This window comes from Syngnathus acus, chromosome 14, assembly GCF_901709675.1.
Source record: "Syngnathus acus chromosome 14, fSynAcu1.2, whole genome shotgun sequence".
Taxonomy (NCBI): domain Eukaryota; kingdom Metazoa; phylum Chordata; class Actinopteri; order Syngnathiformes; family Syngnathidae; genus Syngnathus; species Syngnathus acus.
Window position 1 is genome coordinate 2,814,097 of NC_051099.1, and position 19,032 is coordinate 2,833,128.

Sequence of the window (19,032 nt, forward strand, 5' to 3'; positions counted from 1 at the left end):
TGCGAATAACGTGCTAATTAGATTTGGCCGGCGGCAGTTGCCGTAATCAAATCTATCCGGTGCGCCGCGGCTGAGGGGCGAAACCTGATCCGCGGTTCAAAATATGCACTCCGCTCCGTTTCCTCTCTTGTCGAGCCTCTGGCCCGTTATGTTACGAACGCCATTCTTGCGCAATGTTTTTGACATGCTTTTATCAACAATAATTCTTTGGATTTGAGAGAGCGGTGCAGACTCCAGCTGACGGAGACTGCACATCCACCTGTCCCCCGTCCTCAGAGCTGCGTCGCCGTCCGGATGTGGGAACTTGGGAAAACGGACGACTCCCAAAAATCAAACAAGAGCCTTTTGTTTTGCAACAATCCGATGAGCGCGTCTTAATAAGCCTCCGGTCGGAGTTTTTGCGGCCAGACGTGGCAGCGACGCAAACCTCACTTGTGCCTCAAACACGCGTTTTTGTTGGCTTGTGTAACGTTCAGCGGCGGCTTTTTGGAATTCGTGCATGGTGGGCTTTTGGGGGGGGAAAGAAATGGCTTCCTTTGTGGTTGCGCAACTGCAAACATTGTGGTCAAGCACATCGGTGCTGCTTTTTGCTTGACCAGCAAAAAACACAAACTCCATGAAGCAGCAGTCCTTGTATGATTTTATCCTCCTTTCTCAATTTTCTTTTGCTTCTTAGACTATTACGATCGATTATTTTCATTTATTAACCAGTTTTTTTAATATAGTGGCACTAATACTGTGATACTGCTATTATTTGTTAGCTCGCATTTCTTTTTTTATTGTCAGCATGAAGTTCAGCGTACTTAAATTCCATCTCAGTAAGCCCTGCATCAATTTGCAGTGAAAGGAAATGGAGAAAAGGCCGGCCCGGTTCAACAAGGCATCGGTGGCGTGCGGAACCGGCCCGCATCATTAGCGATGCCGTCAGCACCGGTGGGTCAGGGGAGGGCTTGCCGAGGTTTTTGTTTTGGGGGGGGGGGGCAGATTATGCAGTTAAAGCGCTTGCAGAGGAAGTGGCGTTTTAATGCTGACAAGGTTCCTGTGGAGACTGTTATGCTAATCTGCCGCTGTTAAGCGCTGCAGAACGTAAGAGGGGAAATGCACCATGAAAACATAACAGCTCCGGCCAACACAAGGAGGCAGGAAGGGCAGGGGGGCGAGGGCGGAGCATACAGGAAGTAAACACGGCAAGCGATTTTTTTGGTCCCCTTGCTACAACCTGTCAACAAGTATGAGGGGGTTTGACAATTGACGGCCTGGCTGCCGCCCGCACCGTGCGTCCTCCTCATGAGCAACATTACAAAGGGCCTAGTGAAAAGAAAAAAAAAAAAGCCACTCACGTTCCTTCCTTTGGATTCATGCTCGAAGGCGCCCATCGGGGGATTTGTCCATCCTTCCTGTCGTCCTCCTCTTCTTTGTGGAGGCCTCAAGAGCCTCTTAGGCAACTCTGATGGCTTGAAGGGACCTGCTACTCTGTATTCAATACAAAGAAACTCTTTCACCATAATGCCACCTGTGGGACTTAAATAGGTACTGCACCATTTGTAAAAACGGACACTGACGTGAATAAAAGACACACAAATCCAAATTCTGCACTTTTTCTTACAGCAGCTAAGGATTTTGTTTCTGAACGACACTTGCTCCACTTTTCACAGAGAGGGTGAGGGGAGGAACACATGTCCACAGAAGACGAGTGGTGTCTCTCTGGGAAAGTGCAAAAGGTTAAAATATCAATGAGACGTGCCCAAGAGCGGAACGACTCACCTGTTGTCCCGACTGCGGTTTCGGGGGGGGTTCTCTCCCTTGCAAACCGTGCTGGAAAATTCATCACAATGATGACAATTAAAACTCACTAAATCCCCAACGTAGACAGCAAGACACAAGGCTGTCATTTTTTACTGATATAACTCGGTTGCTCTTTCGCCCTGCTAGACACGCACAGGAGGATTTTTCAAATATTATAACTTACCTGTTACAGACTCAAAGATAAAACGTGAGGCTTTCAACCATTTGAATCTGCTTGGGTTGTCTCAACAGCAAATATTTTGAAATAAGCCGTCAGAGGCAAACATTTCTCGTGAGCTCTGAACGACAAACACACACACGTGTTGTCTGATTGTTGTAGTGCCGCGTCATGACCTATAGGTGGCGCTCGCCCAAATCAACCGTAATATACTGCAGTTCAGCCTTGACTTTGAAAGTGGATGCTTGTTTTGGCACACAAGCAATTGTACGGTGTCCCTCAGGGGGGCTCTAAAAGACTAGGGATTTGCAAAGCATTCCACTGTGCAACGTCCCCGATTCCTCCAGCAGAGGTTTTAGTCATCACCCCACCCAGACCCCCACCTCCCGCCGGCCAACGTGACGCATATGGACCCGGACCGGCGGGGAGGACGGAGCTGGCAAGTCCGGCCGGGAGCGGAAACCCGAAGAGGAAGCCTTCAGTTGATCCAGCTGTTTTCTCCCTCTCGCGCCCTCCCTGCCTGCGGATCCAGTGTCCGAAGGGGGCGAGGGGGAGATGGGGGGGGGGGGGGAGCCAACAGGTGTCTGACAAGTCCAGCAGACCGCTGCTTGGTCAGGTTTCTGCTTGGTCATGCGTACACGCATGCACACGCGCACGCTCCATCCGTCCATCTGTTCCAAGAATTCCTGGCAATCCATGAGAATTTTCACTCGTCATGGAGGTACTCGATTGTGCTCTCTCACTGGGATTGTAACCTGACAAGTCACACACACGCGCTGGCTGGCTTGTGCGTTTCCAGTTGCATGCGTGTGTCGTGTCGGAGGCACGTTCAACACTTTAGCTTGTTCTTTCAGACATCGCCATCTTAATCTGTTTGCTGACAGCTCGCCTCATCTACTCTAACAAGGCACATTTTCTGAAATCTGCAGCATTTGTTTCTTAAGCTCAAAGAGAGGAAATTAAAAGAAAGACCAACTGTCCAGCCAAGCAACATTTTTAAAAGGAGTCAATCTGAACGGCCATGGAAGAGAGTGGCGAAGGTGATTGCACCCCCCGAGAACTACAAACACTCACTTTGGACTTCATTACAGACTTTTAATAGCAACTTGTGTACTCAGTTGGGGGGGGGGGGGGGGCACAAGCCATATTTCTACCCCAGAAGTGACTTGCCATCCTGTCTCCTGCACAGGACAGCACAGTGTAACCATTGTGTGCATCCAAGAGTGTGTGTGTGTATATGTGTGTGTTGGGTGGAATTTAGCCCAAAGGTTTCCATTCCGGGGGTCAGTTTGGGAGATTTAAAGCTGTCAAGGAGGGCGGCAGTAAATTCACTGCCACAGACGCGAGCCTTGGTCTTTGCATAAGACACGCATTCACACTTGAGCGTTACTTTTCAAAATGATTCCCTCTATTTGGTGACGCATTCCTTTCTGCAGTTACCACTGTCACCATGGGGAAGAGCAAGGGCGCCATCTTGTGGTGATTATGGTATCGACCTGAACTGGATCGCTCCCGAGTGAGTCAGGGTTGTTGACGTTGTTAGAAGTGGAAAAACGAATCTTGGAAAGAAGTCAAGGAAAACCAGAAAAGTGTGAGAAGAAATGTTTTTTTGTTCTTCATGTAACAGATGCACAATTTGCAACTTAACCAGAAAGGAAAATGTCTAAAACATCACCACCAACGAGGATGACAACAAGCTGTGCAGCATCATAATTTCAAAAATGAAAATAAAAGCACTCTGCGTTTCTCTCATTTTTTTCTACAAACACCCGCCCGGTAGAAAAAGATCCACCCGGTGGAGAAGAAACTATACTTACTTGGTGATCCTCACTGACATCACGTTCCTATTTTGACATCACTTGAAATGCAGGACTCATTTGTCACTGACTGCAAAAGCAGAATAAAAATAAGTCAAACATTAAAGAAGAGGCGCTGGGCAGGAACAATTTTTTTTTTTTCAGTCACAGCGAGACTTCCTGCGTTGGCTGATTACGATTGAGAGCAGATCGTTTGTGTACCCAGCAGAAATTTGCTTTTGTTTCTTAAAATTGTCAGGAAGATAGAAAAGTGACATTTTTTCCACTTAAGGATTTTCATAAAAAAAATAAAGTGAGAACAAGATAAACAAAAGCATTCTGCACAACTGTCAATGCAACCAAAGCTAAGCTGCGACACGTTTGATATGTGGAGTTTCGGGCTTCTCCGCTCAGACCGCTGCCATTTTTCAAGGCAAATGTTGCTCAACTGATGGCATGCTGAGAGACTGTCACAAGCGTTTGTTTCATAGAGACAAGAAAGAATTTGGAACAAAACTTTCACATTTTTTGGGGGGGGCTCAGACAGTAATAAGCTGTTTCATTTGGGCTGGGGTGCTGAGATGCTGGGGTGGGTTCTGTTATTGTTCCGGGTCCTGACTCAGTCCTCCATAGTCCGGTCTGCGTGTCCAGAGTAGCCCACTAGCTGTCGTCGACATTAAACTGGTCATCCGTGGCGGAGAAAATGTCACCTCCCGTCCCAAAGAAGTTGTCTTCTGTCTCAAAAAGGTTGTCTTCCGTCATAAAATCCTGCTCCTCCCCGGACGCTGCCCGCTTGCTCGACGTACCAAAGCAGAAGGAGCCGTTGCCGGGCTGGTTGCCGCCGCCGCCGCCATCGCCGGCCGACGAGTGGCCTCTGTCGCTGGGCTTGTTTTGCTGAGCAAGCCCCTGCTGGCTGTCAGACGGGCTCAGGCCAATTTTTTTCAATCTGCAATCATGTTAGAAGAAGCATCCACAATGTTGACACCAAGACCATGTCATTTTTGTGCCCACAAATTTTTGACGACATTTTACCGCTGCGATTCTTCCCCTTTTTTGGACAAAAGTTAAGAAAAAGAGAAAAGCCGAGGTGCACGTACTGGTTCTTATGTTTGGCGCCGCTGATGTGAGACTGGTACTGATCCACCGAGTTGAGCTCAATGTTGCAGAGTGTGCACGGCAGGCCCTTGGCTGCGGACGCTGTAGAAAAGATAAGTGAATTCAGAAGGAGACTCTTGCTTGCGCCAAGGTGTTGAGGCGCTGACCCGGTGTGGCAGGCTGGCCGTAGAGCTTCATAAGGTCCTGCTTGGCCAGGTGCTTCTTGTGCTTCTTGCCCGAGTAGTGCTGCTGGGCCATCTGCGCGTTGTTGAAGGGCGCCTGGCAGATGGAGCAGAAGCGGTCGGGGTCTTTGTCGCCATCCTGGCCGCCGTTACCAGTCGGGGGAGTAACCTCCGCCGGTTTCTTCTTGGATGGAGCTGGTGGGGCTTGTTGGGCTACTGCTGAGCAAGAACAGAAAAAAAAACAACCCCTGAGTCTTCAAAATGTATAATGCTTCTTCCTGTCCAGTTAACTGTGAAATTAAATGAAAGTTTCAAAATTGGCTGTTTCATACAACAAAACAAAAACTGAACTCTTCCTTAAGTCCACTTTGGCAGAAGACAGAACAATACTTTATCCCAAATCTGCCGTTAGCTGAACAAGTCCAGTTGTGACTGTTCCCATGCGTCTTATACTGCCCCCTGGTGGCCACATTACGCATATCAGGGGGGGGAGAACAAATAAATTGAATTTAAATAAGTTCTAATACATGTTCTTATAAAATACAGTATATATTGTGCTACTTTCCTGATTAAAACATTTTTCTTATTTTTTGGGGGGTGGCTAGAAAAGATTAATGGCATTTGTATTCACTAGAAGGGGGAAAGTTGGTTGAAATGAGTTACAAGAGTGAAACTTGATGGCACGCATTGTAAAGCATACATACAAGTGTGAGGGTTTGCCGATTTCAGTTTCAGGGTCTTGGCGTGGATTTTGCCCTGGTAATGCGACTGCGCCATCACGGACGAAGTGAAGGTCATCTTGCACATGTCGCAGGTCTTCATCGGGTCCAACTCGCCGTTGTCGGCGTGGCACTGCAATATGAACATGTGGCTTAGTCAAGTGAGCCTCTCTCACACAGCGAGGCCAAACATAAACCACTTACGCTGACAGAAGATGGAGACTTGAACTTTTTCGACTCTGGCTCTTTCTCGTTTTGAATGGAAAAGTAACGTCGCACCTTGTTGCCGTGTTTCTTACTCTGAAAGAGAACGCAAAGGAGAACACAAATTGAACCCCACCAGAGATCCATCACCACGAGGGGCGATAAAGAAATACTCAAGGCCAACCTGATAGTGAGCCAGCTTCTGCGACTCGGAGATGAGGACGGCATTGCAGATGCTGCACAGGTTATCGGTGAACAGGTTGCTGTGCTCCTTGATCATCCGATTGACTACGGCGGGAGGACAAAAAGAGAGGCGGCTGACGTCAAAGCACACAAAGTAAATAAATGTTTGAGGTCATTAATCATAATTAGTTTGTCCCCAGCGAACGAGGCCATTGTAAATGGTGACTTCTCATCTAGTAAAAAAAATAATGCATTTTATTAACAATGTTTTGGTCACAAATTTCTAATTGGTTTTGGGACAAGTCAATCTGGGCAGATTAACTTTTGGTATACAGGTGGTTTGGAAGTAATTGTAAAATACCTCGACAATTAATAAGTCAAAATAGTATTACAACTTTGCACGACCTCACTAAAGTCTCTAAATTACCCTTGAGAGTAAATCTGAGCGTAAACAGTGACAACACATCAAATGAATGGAGGTTAATTGCAGTGCGCCTTTTAGCCACGAGCTAGCGAGTTCAACGTGAGGGGAACGAAGCCGCAAAACCCGTCAGCGTGGCCGCATGCCAAAACGGAGCGGACGCCGAAGCACCGCTGTTACGACCACGAAACTGCGGAACGAGCCCGGCGTGCTCATCTCTCGTCGACCTTGACGGCGAATCGGCTGTGCTTAGCTTAACTCTGCCTAGCCTAGCCAAGCCAAACTTAGCTTGATTCATCAGGACTCCGGCAACAAACGACGTGCGGTCAGTGGGAAGCAAAAAAAACGAATGACAGTAGAACGCATTGTTTATGTTTGAGTAAGAAAGTGCGTACCTTGGTCCGGCCCCGAAGGTAAGTAAGGGAAGTGGTCAGTCTCCATCGCGACGGCCATCATAACTTGGGCTCCTGCAACAGTTTTGAATCCCATAACTACGCATGCGCCGGGTGACGTCATTTTTCGGGATCAAAACACAAGCCTTGCACTTCAACGAACAATCTTCGGGGCCGTTCGTCCAAAAATAATCCTTCGTTTTTGCCCAAAATTGGACTTTTGCCTGTCTTTGAAAAAAGGAGTTGAGGACGATCAATAAAATAATACGTTTTCGTATTCACTGAATGAAATGTACAAATCAGCGACCGAATGTGACATTAAAATAAAATTGAATTTCCTTGCTCTAATTTGTTCTGTATATCGTGCATTCTATTAATTTTTTGTTCGTGTATATTTGATAAAGATCGGAAGGGGGGAAACACAATCCTTTGCAGCAAAATGTAGTTTAGATTTTGACCTGTAGGCGTCGCTGTCCCCACACTAAGCTGACCAACAGCCAACGACCTCGTTCTCGATTCTATTCGGAAATGCAATCTACTACCAGAAACGTTCTACAAGGTAAACAATTGGCACCAATAAGTTTTCAAATTAAAAGCGAAACATCGAAGCCCAAAACATTTCTCTTCAAGTCTAAACTTGCAAAATTAGTCAAGAACGCCCATCAGTTTCCGTAGTGTAGTGGTTATCACGTTCGCCTAACACGCGAAAGGTCCCCGGTTCGAAACCGGGCGGAAACATACTTTTTACTTTAACAAGACAATTAAAAATAATAATGACAATACGCATCATTCGAATGCCAAAGCAAATTAAAGCAAATATATTTTCTGTGTACATTGCCCATGGAGTCATAACCTAACATTGCACCAAAGGTTACATCACAATTCTTCTGAGTTCATCTAAATCATTTTCTTTCCTGGCTTATGAATAATTCCCCTAGTGCAGAATAGTAGTGACCAAATATCTGATTACAATTTAACGATTCACCTTAAATCATACAAAAGAGAGTCTTTTTGCACACGAGTTGACTTGCAGTAATAGTAATGAAATCTCCTGATGCGTTTTCTTTAGTTCAGCCTTGAGATTTAATATTGCATTTAACATTCATTCAACTGGAATGCCACTGTGAATATTCTGTACAGTGCAGTATATATCAATGATACATTCAATTTGCAGACAGGCCAAATCAGCTGAGAACGCACTATTAAAGATCCAGACTGATAATAGGGATGGACATAAATGGGGTGTATGTCTTTGCTTGGGAGGTCACCATCAGGGCTTCTCCATTCTTGCTCTCATCTGTCACCAGTTCCAAAAGACACTCTGCCACATCGGACGGACTGGAAAGAAAAAGCGGCAATGTACAAATGGCATTTCATTGTGCAAAAATGGGAAAAAAAAAATCCTTAAAAGGGGGAAAAATAGGAGTGGATCAACCTCCAAAGTCCTCAACTTGGCTTGACATTCAAGTATGCGCTGCTTATCAGAAGCAAACACCGGTGTTAGCATGTCGACAACATTCCAGTGTTGCGAGCAAATGCTAATCTGTCTTGGTCAATGTGCAAAATAAAATGTGACACAATAACACAGTCCAATCACTTACCTTAACACGCCATGCTTTTCTATCAATTGTTGGGTGGGCTGCTTCAGTACGGTGAATTGTCCCAGTTTACTGTTTAAACCATCAAGCAGGTCGGTTTGAACCAAAGCTGGACAAATGGCGTTAAAGCGAATGCCGTAGCCCGCTAAAGTGGAGGCCCCCTTGCATACATGCGCGTGCACACACGAGACACAAACACACACACACATGATAAATGACACAACGGTTGAGCAGCATTTCACGTCGTCAAAAGCAGCTCACCGCCATGGCTCTGGCAAAGTGGATCACGGCGCTTTTGGACGCGCTGTAGACCGGGCAGCACACGAGCGGCCTGATACCTACGATAGAGGGCAACATGGGCAGTCATTTTGTTTTAGCAAGGAAGCATTTGTCGCTGACAAATATATCAAACCAAAAAAGAAAGTTGAGCTCTAAAATGTCTTTAAACAGTGACCTTGTGATTTCATAACCGTGCAAAATAGTTAATGACTAGCTTGGGGGAAACATAAATTGCAATCATTTACAAGTGACAATAGTGACCAAGAAAGTGTTTTTTTTTTAGCTTGGCTGTTAATGGGTTAGCATTAAATGGCAACTCAAAACAAAAATCCTTGGCAAGAATATGACGTGGCCCCACTCGTCTAAAAAAAAAAAAAAAACAGGTTAATAATTTTGCGATGGGGCGGATGAAGGCATCTATCTCAAGAGGCTTCCACTTTAGCCAATAGCGCCCTCTATTGACATTGACGTCACAACTGACCTCAGATCACATGCCTGGCTTTGCTCACATGACATTTTACAAGCAAAGCCTCTCTTAAAAACACCAAAATGATAAGCCCACTAGCACAAAGCTATGTGGTAGAATTGATAAGCGATAATCTCTCAAAGAAAAAAAAAAGGTCAAGTGTCATGATCACCTGCCATTGACGCAGTGTTGACGATGACCCCTCCTCGACCGCCGTTCAACTTGCTCATGTGCTCCATGGCGGCGTAGGTCCCCTTGATGACTCCCACCTATATATATATATTTTTACGTCACAGAACAAAAAGATGCAATGGGTTGACAAGCGAAAGAGAGCGGACACATCAAGATGGTCTTACAAGGTTGATGTCCAACGTTAGCTCCCATTCCTTCTCATCCAGGACGCCGGCATTGTTGCACACGATGTCGATTCCTCCAAAGGTGTCAGCGGCCATCTTGAAGGCAGCTTGGTAGTGTGCGGAGAAGAAAAAACAACAACCTTGGAGTGATTCCTAAGTACAGTGGAACTTCTCAGAGGCTCTGACCGACCTGAAAATAGTTTTCTATTTTGCATATCGAAACTTGAGTTAACAATGAATAAAAGTGCTGCTTTTGTCAAATGAATTCTTCAAAGAAGCTCGGGGGAAAATGAAATATTGTCGCTTGCTGCAAGCATCTCGTAAGTGTTCTGCTTGATAATTCAATACTAGGCCTTATTTGGCCAAGGAGGGCCGTTTCAAAAAGCGCCAGAAGCAAAATGTCTCATTAAATACATGAGGCAGTGCAAACACGCCCTCGGGCTTCGCTGCTCAATATTGCCTCACATCCTCTCACATCCTTTTTGAAAATTGTTTTATGCATGCTAAGCAAAATGCATCATGGTTAACTTAGCAGGCATGTTTGAACAGAGGCAAGAATGCAAACGCACGCTTTTCATTCCACTCTCAGACAACAAACCTTTTTCACGCTTAGTGCCGCTACTTCTTTTGGCGAGTTTGTTGCAATGCAAAATGTGGGCCGACGTTACCTTTCAGCTGCTCCTCAGAGCGGACGTCACAGCTGAGGAAAACAGCTCGATCTTGGCCGTCCTCCTTGTTGAGAGCTTCCATCACGCTCTTTCCCGCTTCTGGGTTCACATCCAGCAGAACAACCTGGAGAAACCGCGTGGTTGCACAAATATTCACACCCTTCACCTAATTCTTTTGATGATTCACATTTGGCAACAATTACAGTTGTTTCTCAATAAGATAGCACAAGTTTGACACACCTATGCTTGGACACTATTGCCAATTTGTCTTTGTGGGCTCCAATTATGCTGTGGCGAATCAGTGGAAATTGATACACCGCAGTTATTGGGAAAATTAACTGCTCTAATTGTTCCAACTGTTTGTTAAAGGGGAGTTTGTTATCAAGTTACCGCATGTTTTCTTTCCCACCCGCAATAAACACCTACTCTAACGGCGGAGCTAGATTAGATAGAGATGTTCAAGTTACAAATTAGTCACTTTCAGTGAGTCCTGTTCAAAGGGCTCCAGTGTCCAAGTTGAGAAAGTTGTTTTTTATGCTTACCTTTGCTCCGTTCCTGAAGAGAATCTCGCAGAAGGCTTTGCCAATGCCCGCTGCAGCTCCGGTCACCACAGCGACTTTTCCCTTGAGTGACATTTCGTGTGGCGTTGAGAGCCGATGGAAAGCGTGACTGTCTCGTCTGCCGTGTGTGCGGTCATGAATGGGTGTGTGTGTGGGTGGGTGCGGAAATATAAACGTTCGTGCAGGAACCACCCACAAGGCGAACATGTTGACCGGAAAGTTCCGTGTCATGTTCCACGGGTGGCCGCAAGAGGGCGCCAGAAAACCGAAACAGTCGTCAGCTGTCAAACTGGAGTAACTCGGCAATGTCATCACCCAACCATGAACGAACGCACATTGGTGAATAATTGAGCGACTCAGACGATGCTAAAACATTACCTTTATTACGGGAAAACCACTAAGGGGCCATTTGGAACAAGGATTCAGTGCAGTAGAGGAACATTGGCAACCAACAACAAACAAAAAGTGAAGTTCATAATTCAAGGCCATGTTGTTGTTCCCTTGGCTCAAACAAAACGACTATGGACGTGAACAAAACATGCACACGTACCGCTTCCTACAAATTGACGTCTCTAAAAAGCAAAACGTCTTTCAAAATAAAATAAAAAATGGCTCAGTGCTCAGAAAATGGAATGGACAGCGCGGACAAAAGTTCAAAATCTTCTGAGCATGCTGACGAAAGGAAAAATGGAATGTTTTAGTACCTTTGTTCTATAAGCAGATTGAAATCATGCAGTTAAGTGGAACGTGAAATTTAGTGCACAATGTCGGCCATCGCGGAAAGCAGCCTTAGAAATGATTGTGTGTGTGTATGTGTGTGTGAGTGTGTGTAGAAGAGGCAGTTTCATTTTCTATTGCTCCATCACCTGTCAGTCATGTCTTCGGAGAGTGACTCGCCTTGTCGGGACAAAAATTGCAATCATTAGCAGAAGTTGAGGTGTACCTGTGGAAGTGGCCAGTGGCTTGTTGTCATGGTTACCTGTGCAGGGCGGAGTCCGGTTGTCATAGCGAGAGTTGGCGTCCTCGTCCTCTGTGTCGCTCTCGCTGCTCGTCGCCGCCGCCAGGACGGATGGCGGCGGATCTATGAGGAGAGGTGCTGCTCCATTAAATATGAAAACGCAGACGGCTTTTTATTTTTACAGGTTGTGAAGCAGCGACTTGTGGTTTGTGAAAACCCACCTGAGGCAACCCGGCCTTCACTGGACTGTGGCTGCGATGTGGGTCCCTCCAGCAAGGAATGATGCGAGTTTCCTGAGCTTTCAGATTCAGAGTCCAACATGGCTGCCCTGTAACAAGCAGAAAGGAAAAAAAAAAAAGGGTTGTGAAATTTCAACTCATTCTTCATTCTTGTTCTGTTTGGAGGCGGCGAGTCGCACCCCAGGGTCCGGGTGCCACAGTTCTTGGCGGCCGGCAGGTAGCCGGAGAAGATGTCGTCCCTGGGCCCCGATGGCGTGTACAGCTGAGGCTTGCAGGACGCCTGCTCCGCTGAGGCCTGAGCAACGTCCGACACCTCGGCGCATCCTGCGGGACGCCACGTTTAGCCTCGCAGGAGGTGAAAGGCTCGCTGGAGTGTTTGCTTGCCCCCCCATCAATAAGAACGGCGACGCTTTCTCCAAATCTACCGACCGTTAGTGGCCTCGTTGATATGCAGGCCGAGTTCCGGAGCTGCGTTGGCTCCTCTGACGTCTTTCGCTGTCTGCTCCGGACTCTTCTGATGACCTAGCGGTGCGCTGCAGCTTTCCAGGACTGACGGTGGGCATTTTTGTCCTGGGGGAGAGTCACAAAAGCGCCAGTGAGGATGAAGAACATCGTGTCGTTTGCAAGAGACTTGCAGGGAGACTTTGAGACTTCTCACCGGGACGACATGGCCGGGACAGAACCGCTGCCGCCCTCCCAAGCGGCGCCAGCTCGCCAGGCTTGCATCTGTCCGCCGACTCCAGGTCGGCGCGGTGCGAGGGCGCCCCTTCAGCGCCGAAGATTCCCGATGGGCCCGGCCTGGAATCGCTGGCCGCGCGGGCCTCCAGCACCTGTGTCTTGACGTCGGACATCTTGCTGCGCACCTCGGCCATCTGCGCCTTGAGGCGGATGAGGACCGCTGAGTCCGGGGCGGAGCGACGCACCACCTGAGGATGGCGCTCCCGCTCTTTCCTGGAGGATGAACCAGCTGGAGGAGACAGAGAAGAGAGACTGCGGTACAGCGATCGTTTGTCATTGGCTTCACGTATGATCAATAAAACGATGTCCCCCACACCTTGGCTGTGAAGTAGCGACAATGAGGGTCGAGGCTGAAGACCCCACAGGGACTCCATGTCGTGATGCTCCTTCAGGTCTAGCAACTGGATGAGGATGACGGGGTCGATGTCCAGGAGGCTGCCGCCGACAGCACCACCAGCGGAGGAGGAGGCCCCGCTTCCTCCGCTGGCAGCTCGTCCCATAGCGGAGCTGAGAAGTGCAGAGCGCAGACAGGAACTGGGGCCACCTGAAGTCAAGTCGGAAAATTAATTTAAATAAATTTAAAAAAAATACAAAAAAAGAACGGATAAATAAATAAATAATACTCTTTAAAAAAAATTGTGTCGAAGGTATACTGTATCCTGACATCAATTGTAACTTTAGTCAACTTTGACATGACGTCACTGCCAGACGGGAGACTTGGCGGTCCTTTCAAGAAGATGGTTGGAGTTTGCAATTACCGGCGGCTCCATCCAAGTCGTCGGGAAGTTCTCCTTCCTCCGTGTCCAGGTTCCCGATGAAGTCGACGTCGTTCTCGCCTGACCTGAACGAGTACGCCATAACAACAGATGGAACATCCGGACCCGGCACACCACGGAAGCTAATTCGTTCATGTGTAAATGTTCAACCGGTTTTGCACTTGCTCAAAGCCACTCACATGGTTTCTTCGTCAATGTCGTTCTCCTCGGTGTTGCTGGTGGCCGTTGAGCTCCCCGAGGTGCTGCTGCCGTCCAGCGGGTTCACCTCCTCCTCGGTCAGGCAGTCCACCTCCAGGTCGCCGTCGGACAGCTCCTGAGGGACGTCTATCAGCACAGTTTTTTTCATAAGCGAGCCGAGCGGTCCTCACGTTGGAGTCATCGTGCACGGTCCGCTCGTCGTTGCGGTCGCCGCCCTTTTTGTCGTCGCTCAGCGTGCTCTGAATGTCGCCGTCACTTTTGACGGCGCGGGGGTTTCTTTCGGAAGCCGCAATCCCGGCCGCCAGCCTCGAGTCGGGGGGCGAGGCGCTGCGCAACGAGCGGTGGCGGAACAGCTCGATGGCCAACCTCTGCGAGGGGAAGCGGCGGAACTTTTTGCATTGCTCTCTGCCGTCAGTTCAAGTCGCGGCCGTTTCAAAGATGACGTCCACGCTAACCACTAGCCTCCCTCTCACCTCTTTGAGGTTGTTGATCTGCTGGACGTAGCCGCTCTGAGCTGATTCCAGCTGGCTGATGTACCAGTACTGGTCTCTGCACTTCTGGAAGAACGTGGGCGATCGCACCTGATACCTGAGCGCCACCAATCAAACGAGACAGCACAGAGTGAAACTCGCGCTTCGCCAACGTGTCGTCTCGCGGGCGTACCGTAGAACCAGCGTGTCCGTCTGCATGTTCAGGTAGCCCTCGCTGGCCAGCAGGTCCAACCTGAAGAAGCGATTGTAGCCCCAGCACTCGCCCACTTCAAAGTCCGAGGCAAACTCGCGGATGATGTTCTTGCTGGGGTCGCTGGAGGCCTGGTGGACCATCTCCACGCGGTACTCGTACCTATGCGGAAGCGAGACCGGGCGTCACGGCACGAGAGGCGCCTTCTGGCGGGAGCGGCGACGCCTACTTGGAGGTTTCGGGGAGTCCGGCGGACAACTCCAAGAACACAGACAGGTAGTTCCCGCGAACCACACCGTTGCCGTCCTGAAAGGAGAACACGTTCAAAGTTTGCTTGATGCCATTTCTGTGTATGTAGATGACATCACTACTCACCGGGTATACTTTGAGCCTCCAACAGAGTCCAGATATCTGTAGAGGAGGGCTGTAGACCGGGTCGGCCCGCTGCCTCAGAGTACTACCAACACACACAAAGCCAATCTAACGCCATCCGACGCCGAGCCTTTGACAGAAGAAAAAAAAGTGTCCGGCTGCCGAGAGCGAACCTGAAGTTGACCAAAACAAAGGTGCTGGAGTCGTATGCGGGAACCAGCTCACTGAAAACACACAAGTCCAAAATTGAGCGAATGAAATATTTGATGCCGTAACACGAGACAAGGATGCGGCAACAATTTCCAACAGTTTCGCTTGGAGAAAAGTAGCGCTTTGTCGACACCCTGATACCCCCCCAAGCAAGGCAGACCTGTACCTGGTGAAGTCGGGTGGCACCGGCGTGGTGACGAACGACTGCATGGGCTTCCTGTGGACTTGCTGGAACATGAGCAGGATCTCCGGACTCTTGGAGATCAGCTCGCTCTTACTGCACGAGTGGAGCTGAGGCACACACAACAAAGTCCCCCTGTTATTTGATGTTTAGGTTTTGCCAACTCCAACAAGGGGAAACGAGTGGCAGTAATCAAATGGAAGGTCCCAACCTGATGTTCCACCTCCTGCAGGATCGACTCCAGCAGCTCAGTCTCCTGGGTCAAGGATGTCTTCTGGCCTGAAAATGGGTTGGTAGCGCACGTTGTGGATGGTTCAGCTAACAAGGTAAGCATCGGACGAGGCCTACCCATCAGCGTGATCAGTTTATTCTTCAGCTGGTTGTCCAGACGAGCGATCATCATCTCCACCGCGTTGCGGATCTCGCGTACCCGCTCGTCCTTGGCTCCCCGCACCGCCTCCACGTTCCTTTCCTGACACAACAGTGACACTTTAGCGCCATCTAGTGCACGTAGGCAGTGCGAGCACGTCTACCCAAGTCTCACCACTTCCTGCACCAGGCTGATGAGCTCCATGAGGCGTCGCCGCAGCTTGGCTACCTCCTCCTTCACCTTGCTCACGTGCTGCTCGTAGATCTCCACCAGCGGCTTGAAGGTGTGGCCACCGTGCTACACAATGGCAGGAGGCGGGCTCATCAAACCGCTAGCTGATTGCTATGAGCGAGACTCGCTTACCATGCCGCCCCACAGAGCACATTGATGGCAGATGCATTTCTTGCATGTCCAGCAGAAGACACTCAGCTTTTCATGGTGGTTCTCACATCTGCAGAGATATGTCGTAAACTTAAAAAAAAAAAAAACACTAATATACAAATAGGCCAATCCTATGTTACAACTACCCGCCACTATTTAGGTCATTTCTGCCAGCTATTATTGTCATTTAAGACCGAATAAGAAGACTCACTTGTCTTTGCCGTTGTCGTCGTGCTTGGTGAGGCTGCACAGCTGCAGCGTGTCCAGCTGCTGCGTCACCTCCTCGGCCCAGCGGCAGTTCACAAGCTCCCTCAGCTGGAGTGGGGCCCTGCACGTGCGCGATTAAGATGCTCACTGAGCTGAAGTCTGGAGACGTTTTGAATTTTGAGGCCCTTTTTTTCTTCGAGGACTTACCGACAGTGTGGACACTGAGCTCTCTGCTCCGTCAGCCAGCGCTGTCAACAGAAGGTTCAAGATGAACGTACGAGCAAACAAACTTTCTGTTTATTTACAAGCTGTCACTTTTATTTTAAGATAGATTGCGGAATGACAAAATGTGTGCGTACCCGTATGCAGCTGAAGCAGCAGAGCTTGGAGCAGTGCGGGCAGAGGCGAGCGTCCCTCAGCTTCTCCATGCAGATGAAGCAGCGGAACACCTCGGCGATGCTCTGGATCCACATGACAACAGATGTCAACATTTGGAACACGCCAGGCCTAAATTCTCCAGCAGCACACAAACCTCCACGCTTTGTTCGTCCATTTCTGCCAGCTTGAGTTCGTTGTCTACGAAAGTAAATATCGCCGTAGCCTAGAAACGAAACAATACACTGTGAGAGAAGTGCTCATTTATGCTGGGCTGTAAAAAAAAACGCTTCACATTAATTTGTCAGTACAATTAATCTGTAAATTGGATTTTAAAGCATTTTTTGCCTTTGCAACCTTTTCATAAACGCCTTTGTATAGGATGACACATTTAGCAGGTGTTCCTAATATTGTGGCCGGTGAGTGGCTACACGTTTACTGTCAAGTGCTCCCTGCATATAAAAGTCTCAGTATTTGCAGGTACCCTGCTCGAAAGGCAATCTTAACATTTATCATGTATGGGACGTTAACAACGGATGGAATGTGAGATGTTGGAGTGCGATAAATAATACATGAAGAGCAGCTAGCTTCCGTCTGGCGTTAGTTGCTGTTCCCCACCTCCAAAAGACGCCGACGTCGTTCAGTCCAAGAACCGCTAAGCTACATTGTCTTGTTTGACCTAAGCGCCTGGACTCGTCCGACGTCCAAAGCTTAACAAAATGTTGCTCATGAGACGCGGAATTGGTGAGAACCGACAACTGGCTGCTTCGGTTCGGCCCCCGAATGGAAGATGTGCAGGGAAGTCGGAGGTGTATAAACCCCGCCCCTTCTTTAACGATGTCCAATCACAGCAGGATATATTCTTCTTTGTGTTAAAGATCGTTGGGTAGTTGTCAAGTACGACACCGCCCTCTAGTGGTAGCAATGTAAACACCACAACGTCAAACATTTTCAAATCTTCCACTTCTGTGATAGTTCAAGTTTATTTCAATAACGTTACTGCTTATCTCTATTTCAATGTGACAGATTGGACCAGGGTGAGGCACAACAATACCAAGGGGAGAAAAGCCAAGCCAGCTGCTCTCCACAGGTTCGGACTTTTAGAACTATAGAAATCAGATGAGGCTGCAGTGTCACCAGTTTAATGATTTACGTATACATAGAAAACAGATCGTAGTGAGTACAATAAAATTAACACCAAGTCACAAATTTAAAAAAAAGAAAAAAGAAACAAGCTGGTTTTATTTCTTTCACACGCGCACAAAATGCTCCAAATCAAAAGAAAATCGCAATGAAATGGAAATCATTAGATATTTTTTCTGAGTTTTAACACTGACAAAAATCTTTTATTACCTAGTCGGGTCTGAAAGGTGAAGAAACTAACAACAACAATAACATCAAGAAAAAAATACATTTTTAATATCAGCAAATGCTTAAGACCAATATTCATCTCCCATTCTTGCTCACGAGTACAGCAGGCATGTTTTTGTTTTGTTTTGGGGGGGGGGGGGGGTAACCTGCATTAAAGTGCAGTCGATTGGTCATGGGATGTTTGGGTGGGGAGGCGAAGATCGGAAAATGCACACGGAGGGTGACTCCTTCGCGTGTTAGCTTATTATTACGTCGTCATTATTCTCGTCACAAAAGTGGCTCAGTAATACAACACGGAAAAAAAAAAAAAAACGCTGGGCGCAACGATAACATCGCTACCAATGCTAACACTTTCTCTGGACTCCTGGCGAAAACAAAATATGAGGCAAAAAAAGGTGTTGAAGTAGAGTTATGATTTGGGGGCGAGTTAAGTGAATAGACGACACCACCAAAATGTAAAATATAGTAGAACCATTTGAAGCAACATTTTAAAATTGCTAAATCGTAAGATCTAAAATCTCCAGATTATTTTATTCAAAGCTAGTTTTTAGCGCTTCAAACCAAAAATTGTAGTCTAGTTGTCCAATTATTTCTCATTGAGTTGAACGTCATTATTGCTACTAGCTCAAACCAGCCTAACTTTTTGGGTTACACAAATAGGTTCTTGGTCCTAGCTTCATATTTAAAGGCCAATTTCAATTTCCCCAAAAGAAATTACATAAACGTAATTTACTAATGAGGAGCTTTTCCAGATCATTTGACAAATTTCGCAAACTCACATAATATATCATTGTTGAGTTTTTGTACAGGCTAACAATTTTCGTGCCACAGCAAACAAGATACAGTAGAATCACGTTGGAAGCCAAATCAAACTTTTGGGGTTAAGATAAGCAACTGAGCGCTAACCAGTGATTACGACGACGGGAATACCAACCGAAAAGGCCAGAGTCCGAAATATTCAGTCGGCACAAAATAATTCAACGTTAACGTTCAAAGTTAGCATTGTCTGATTGGAGGAAAACTAAACAACAACAACAAATATTTGAGGAACTAGGCAGCTAATAATCTGGATTGTAACGTTAGAAGCGGAAAA

General features: G+C 47.5%; 3 protein-coding genes and 1 non-coding gene across 7 annotated transcripts; 1 reads left to right on the top strand and 3 right to left on the bottom strand.

Annotated features, from left to right (window-relative positions):
- Positions 1-3,553: 3,553 nt before the first annotated feature.
- Positions 3,554-7,102, bottom strand: znf346 (zinc finger protein 346). 2 transcript variants are annotated; one of them, XM_037270446.1, is made up of 7 exons: positions 6,959-7,102; positions 6,144-6,247; positions 5,960-6,055; positions 5,741-5,888; positions 5,022-5,252; positions 4,857-4,956; positions 3,554-4,705 (listed from the first exon to the last, which is right to left on the bottom strand). In XM_037270446.1, the coding sequence occupies exons 1-7, from the start codon at positions 7,077-7,079 to the stop codon at positions 4,420-4,422; spliced, it is 1,086 nt and encodes a 361-aa protein (XP_037126341.1). In that variant the 5' UTR covers positions 7,080-7,102; the 3' UTR covers positions 3,554-4,419. The 2 variants fall into 2 exon arrangements, with proteins under 2 accessions (XP_037126341.1, XP_037126340.1); XM_037270445.1 differs by having other exon boundaries at positions 5,022-5,255.
- Positions 7,103-7,620: 518 nt separating this feature from the next.
- Positions 7,621-7,693, top strand: trnav-aac. Its single transcript has one exon. It is a non-coding gene; the product is annotated as a tRNA-Val (tRNA).
- A 321-nt stretch (positions 7,694-8,014) lies between these two features.
- LOC119134043 (15-hydroxyprostaglandin dehydrogenase [NAD(+)]-like) lies at positions 8,015-11,047 on the bottom strand. Its single transcript, XM_037270453.1, has 7 exons — positions 10,865-11,047; positions 10,323-10,446; positions 9,655-9,761; positions 9,471-9,567; positions 8,815-8,891; positions 8,557-8,714; positions 8,015-8,293 (listed from the first exon to the last, which is right to left on the bottom strand). The coding sequence occupies exons 1-7, from the start codon at positions 10,955-10,957 to the stop codon at positions 8,158-8,160; spliced, it is 792 nt and encodes a 263-aa protein (XP_037126348.1). The 5' UTR covers positions 10,958-11,047; the 3' UTR covers positions 8,015-8,157.
- A 194-nt stretch (positions 11,048-11,241) lies between these two features.
- Positions 11,242-17,389, bottom strand: trim37 (tripartite motif containing 37). Of its 3 annotated transcripts, none has more exons than XM_037270442.1 (25): positions 17,187-17,389; positions 16,726-16,794; positions 16,553-16,654; positions 16,401-16,441; positions 16,198-16,314; positions 15,969-16,056; positions 15,780-15,902; positions 15,584-15,707; positions 15,447-15,514; positions 15,221-15,345; positions 15,018-15,068; positions 14,848-14,929; positions 14,702-14,778; positions 14,455-14,634; positions 14,265-14,379; positions 13,962-14,159; positions 13,773-13,906; positions 13,576-13,658; positions 13,134-13,361; positions 12,738-13,046; positions 12,509-12,649; positions 12,259-12,403; positions 12,062-12,168; positions 11,862-11,978; positions 11,242-11,779 (listed from the first exon to the last, which is right to left on the bottom strand). In XM_037270442.1, the coding sequence occupies exons 2-25, from the start codon at positions 16,744-16,746 to the stop codon at positions 11,745-11,747; spliced, it is 2,811 nt and encodes a 936-aa protein (XP_037126337.1). In that variant the 5' UTR covers positions 16,747-16,794; positions 17,187-17,389; the 3' UTR covers positions 11,242-11,744. The 3 variants fall into 3 exon arrangements, with proteins under 3 accessions (XP_037126337.1, XP_037126336.1, XP_037126335.1); XM_037270441.1 differs by having other exon boundaries at positions 11,862-11,963; positions 13,576-13,715; XM_037270440.1 differs by having other exon boundaries at positions 13,576-13,715.
- Between the last annotated feature and the right edge of the window lie 1,643 nt (positions 17,390-19,032).

What these genes read in the sequence shown, in the direction of transcription:
- znf346 (XM_037270445.1), bottom strand. Translation starts at nt 7,079, where the DNA reads ATGACGTCACCCGGCGCATGCGTAGTTATGGGATTCAAAACTGTTGCA. An exon ending in ACCTTCGGGGCCGGACCAAG is followed by an intron (nt 6,248 to 6,958) that starts GTACGCACTTTC and finishes CTCCCGCCGTAG; the next exon opens with TCAATCGGATGATCAAGGAG. An exon ending in GGCGCCAAACATAAGAACCA is followed by an intron (nt 4,706 to 4,856) that starts GTACGTGCACCT and finishes ACATGATTGCAG; the next exon opens with ATTGAAAAAAATTGGCCTGA.
- LOC119134043 (XM_037270453.1), bottom strand. Translation starts at nt 10,957, where the DNA reads ATGTCACTCAAGGGAAAAGTCGCTGTGGTGACCGGAGCTGCAGCGGGC. An exon ending in ACTTTGCCAGAGCCATGGCG is followed by an intron (nt 8,715 to 8,814) that starts GTGAGCTGCTTT and finishes CATGTATGCAAG; the next exon opens with GGGGCCTCCACTTTAGCGGG. An exon ending in GAAAAGCATGGCGTGTTAAG is followed by an intron (nt 8,294 to 8,556) that starts GTAAGTGATTGG and finishes TTTTCTTTCCAG; the next exon opens with TCCGTCCGATGTGGCAGAGT.
- trim37 (XM_037270440.1), bottom strand. Translation starts at nt 16,746, where the DNA reads ATGGACGAACAAAGCGTGGAG. An exon ending in TGGACGAACAAAGCGTGGAG is followed by an intron (nt 16,655 to 16,725) that starts GTTTGTGTGCTG and finishes ATGTGGATCCAG; the next exon opens with AGCATCGCCGAGGTGTTCCG. An exon ending in TGAAGGCCGGGTTGCCTCAG is followed by an intron (nt 11,979 to 12,061) that starts GTGGGTTTTCAC and finishes TTAATGGAGCAG; the next exon opens with CACCTCTCCTCATAGATCCG.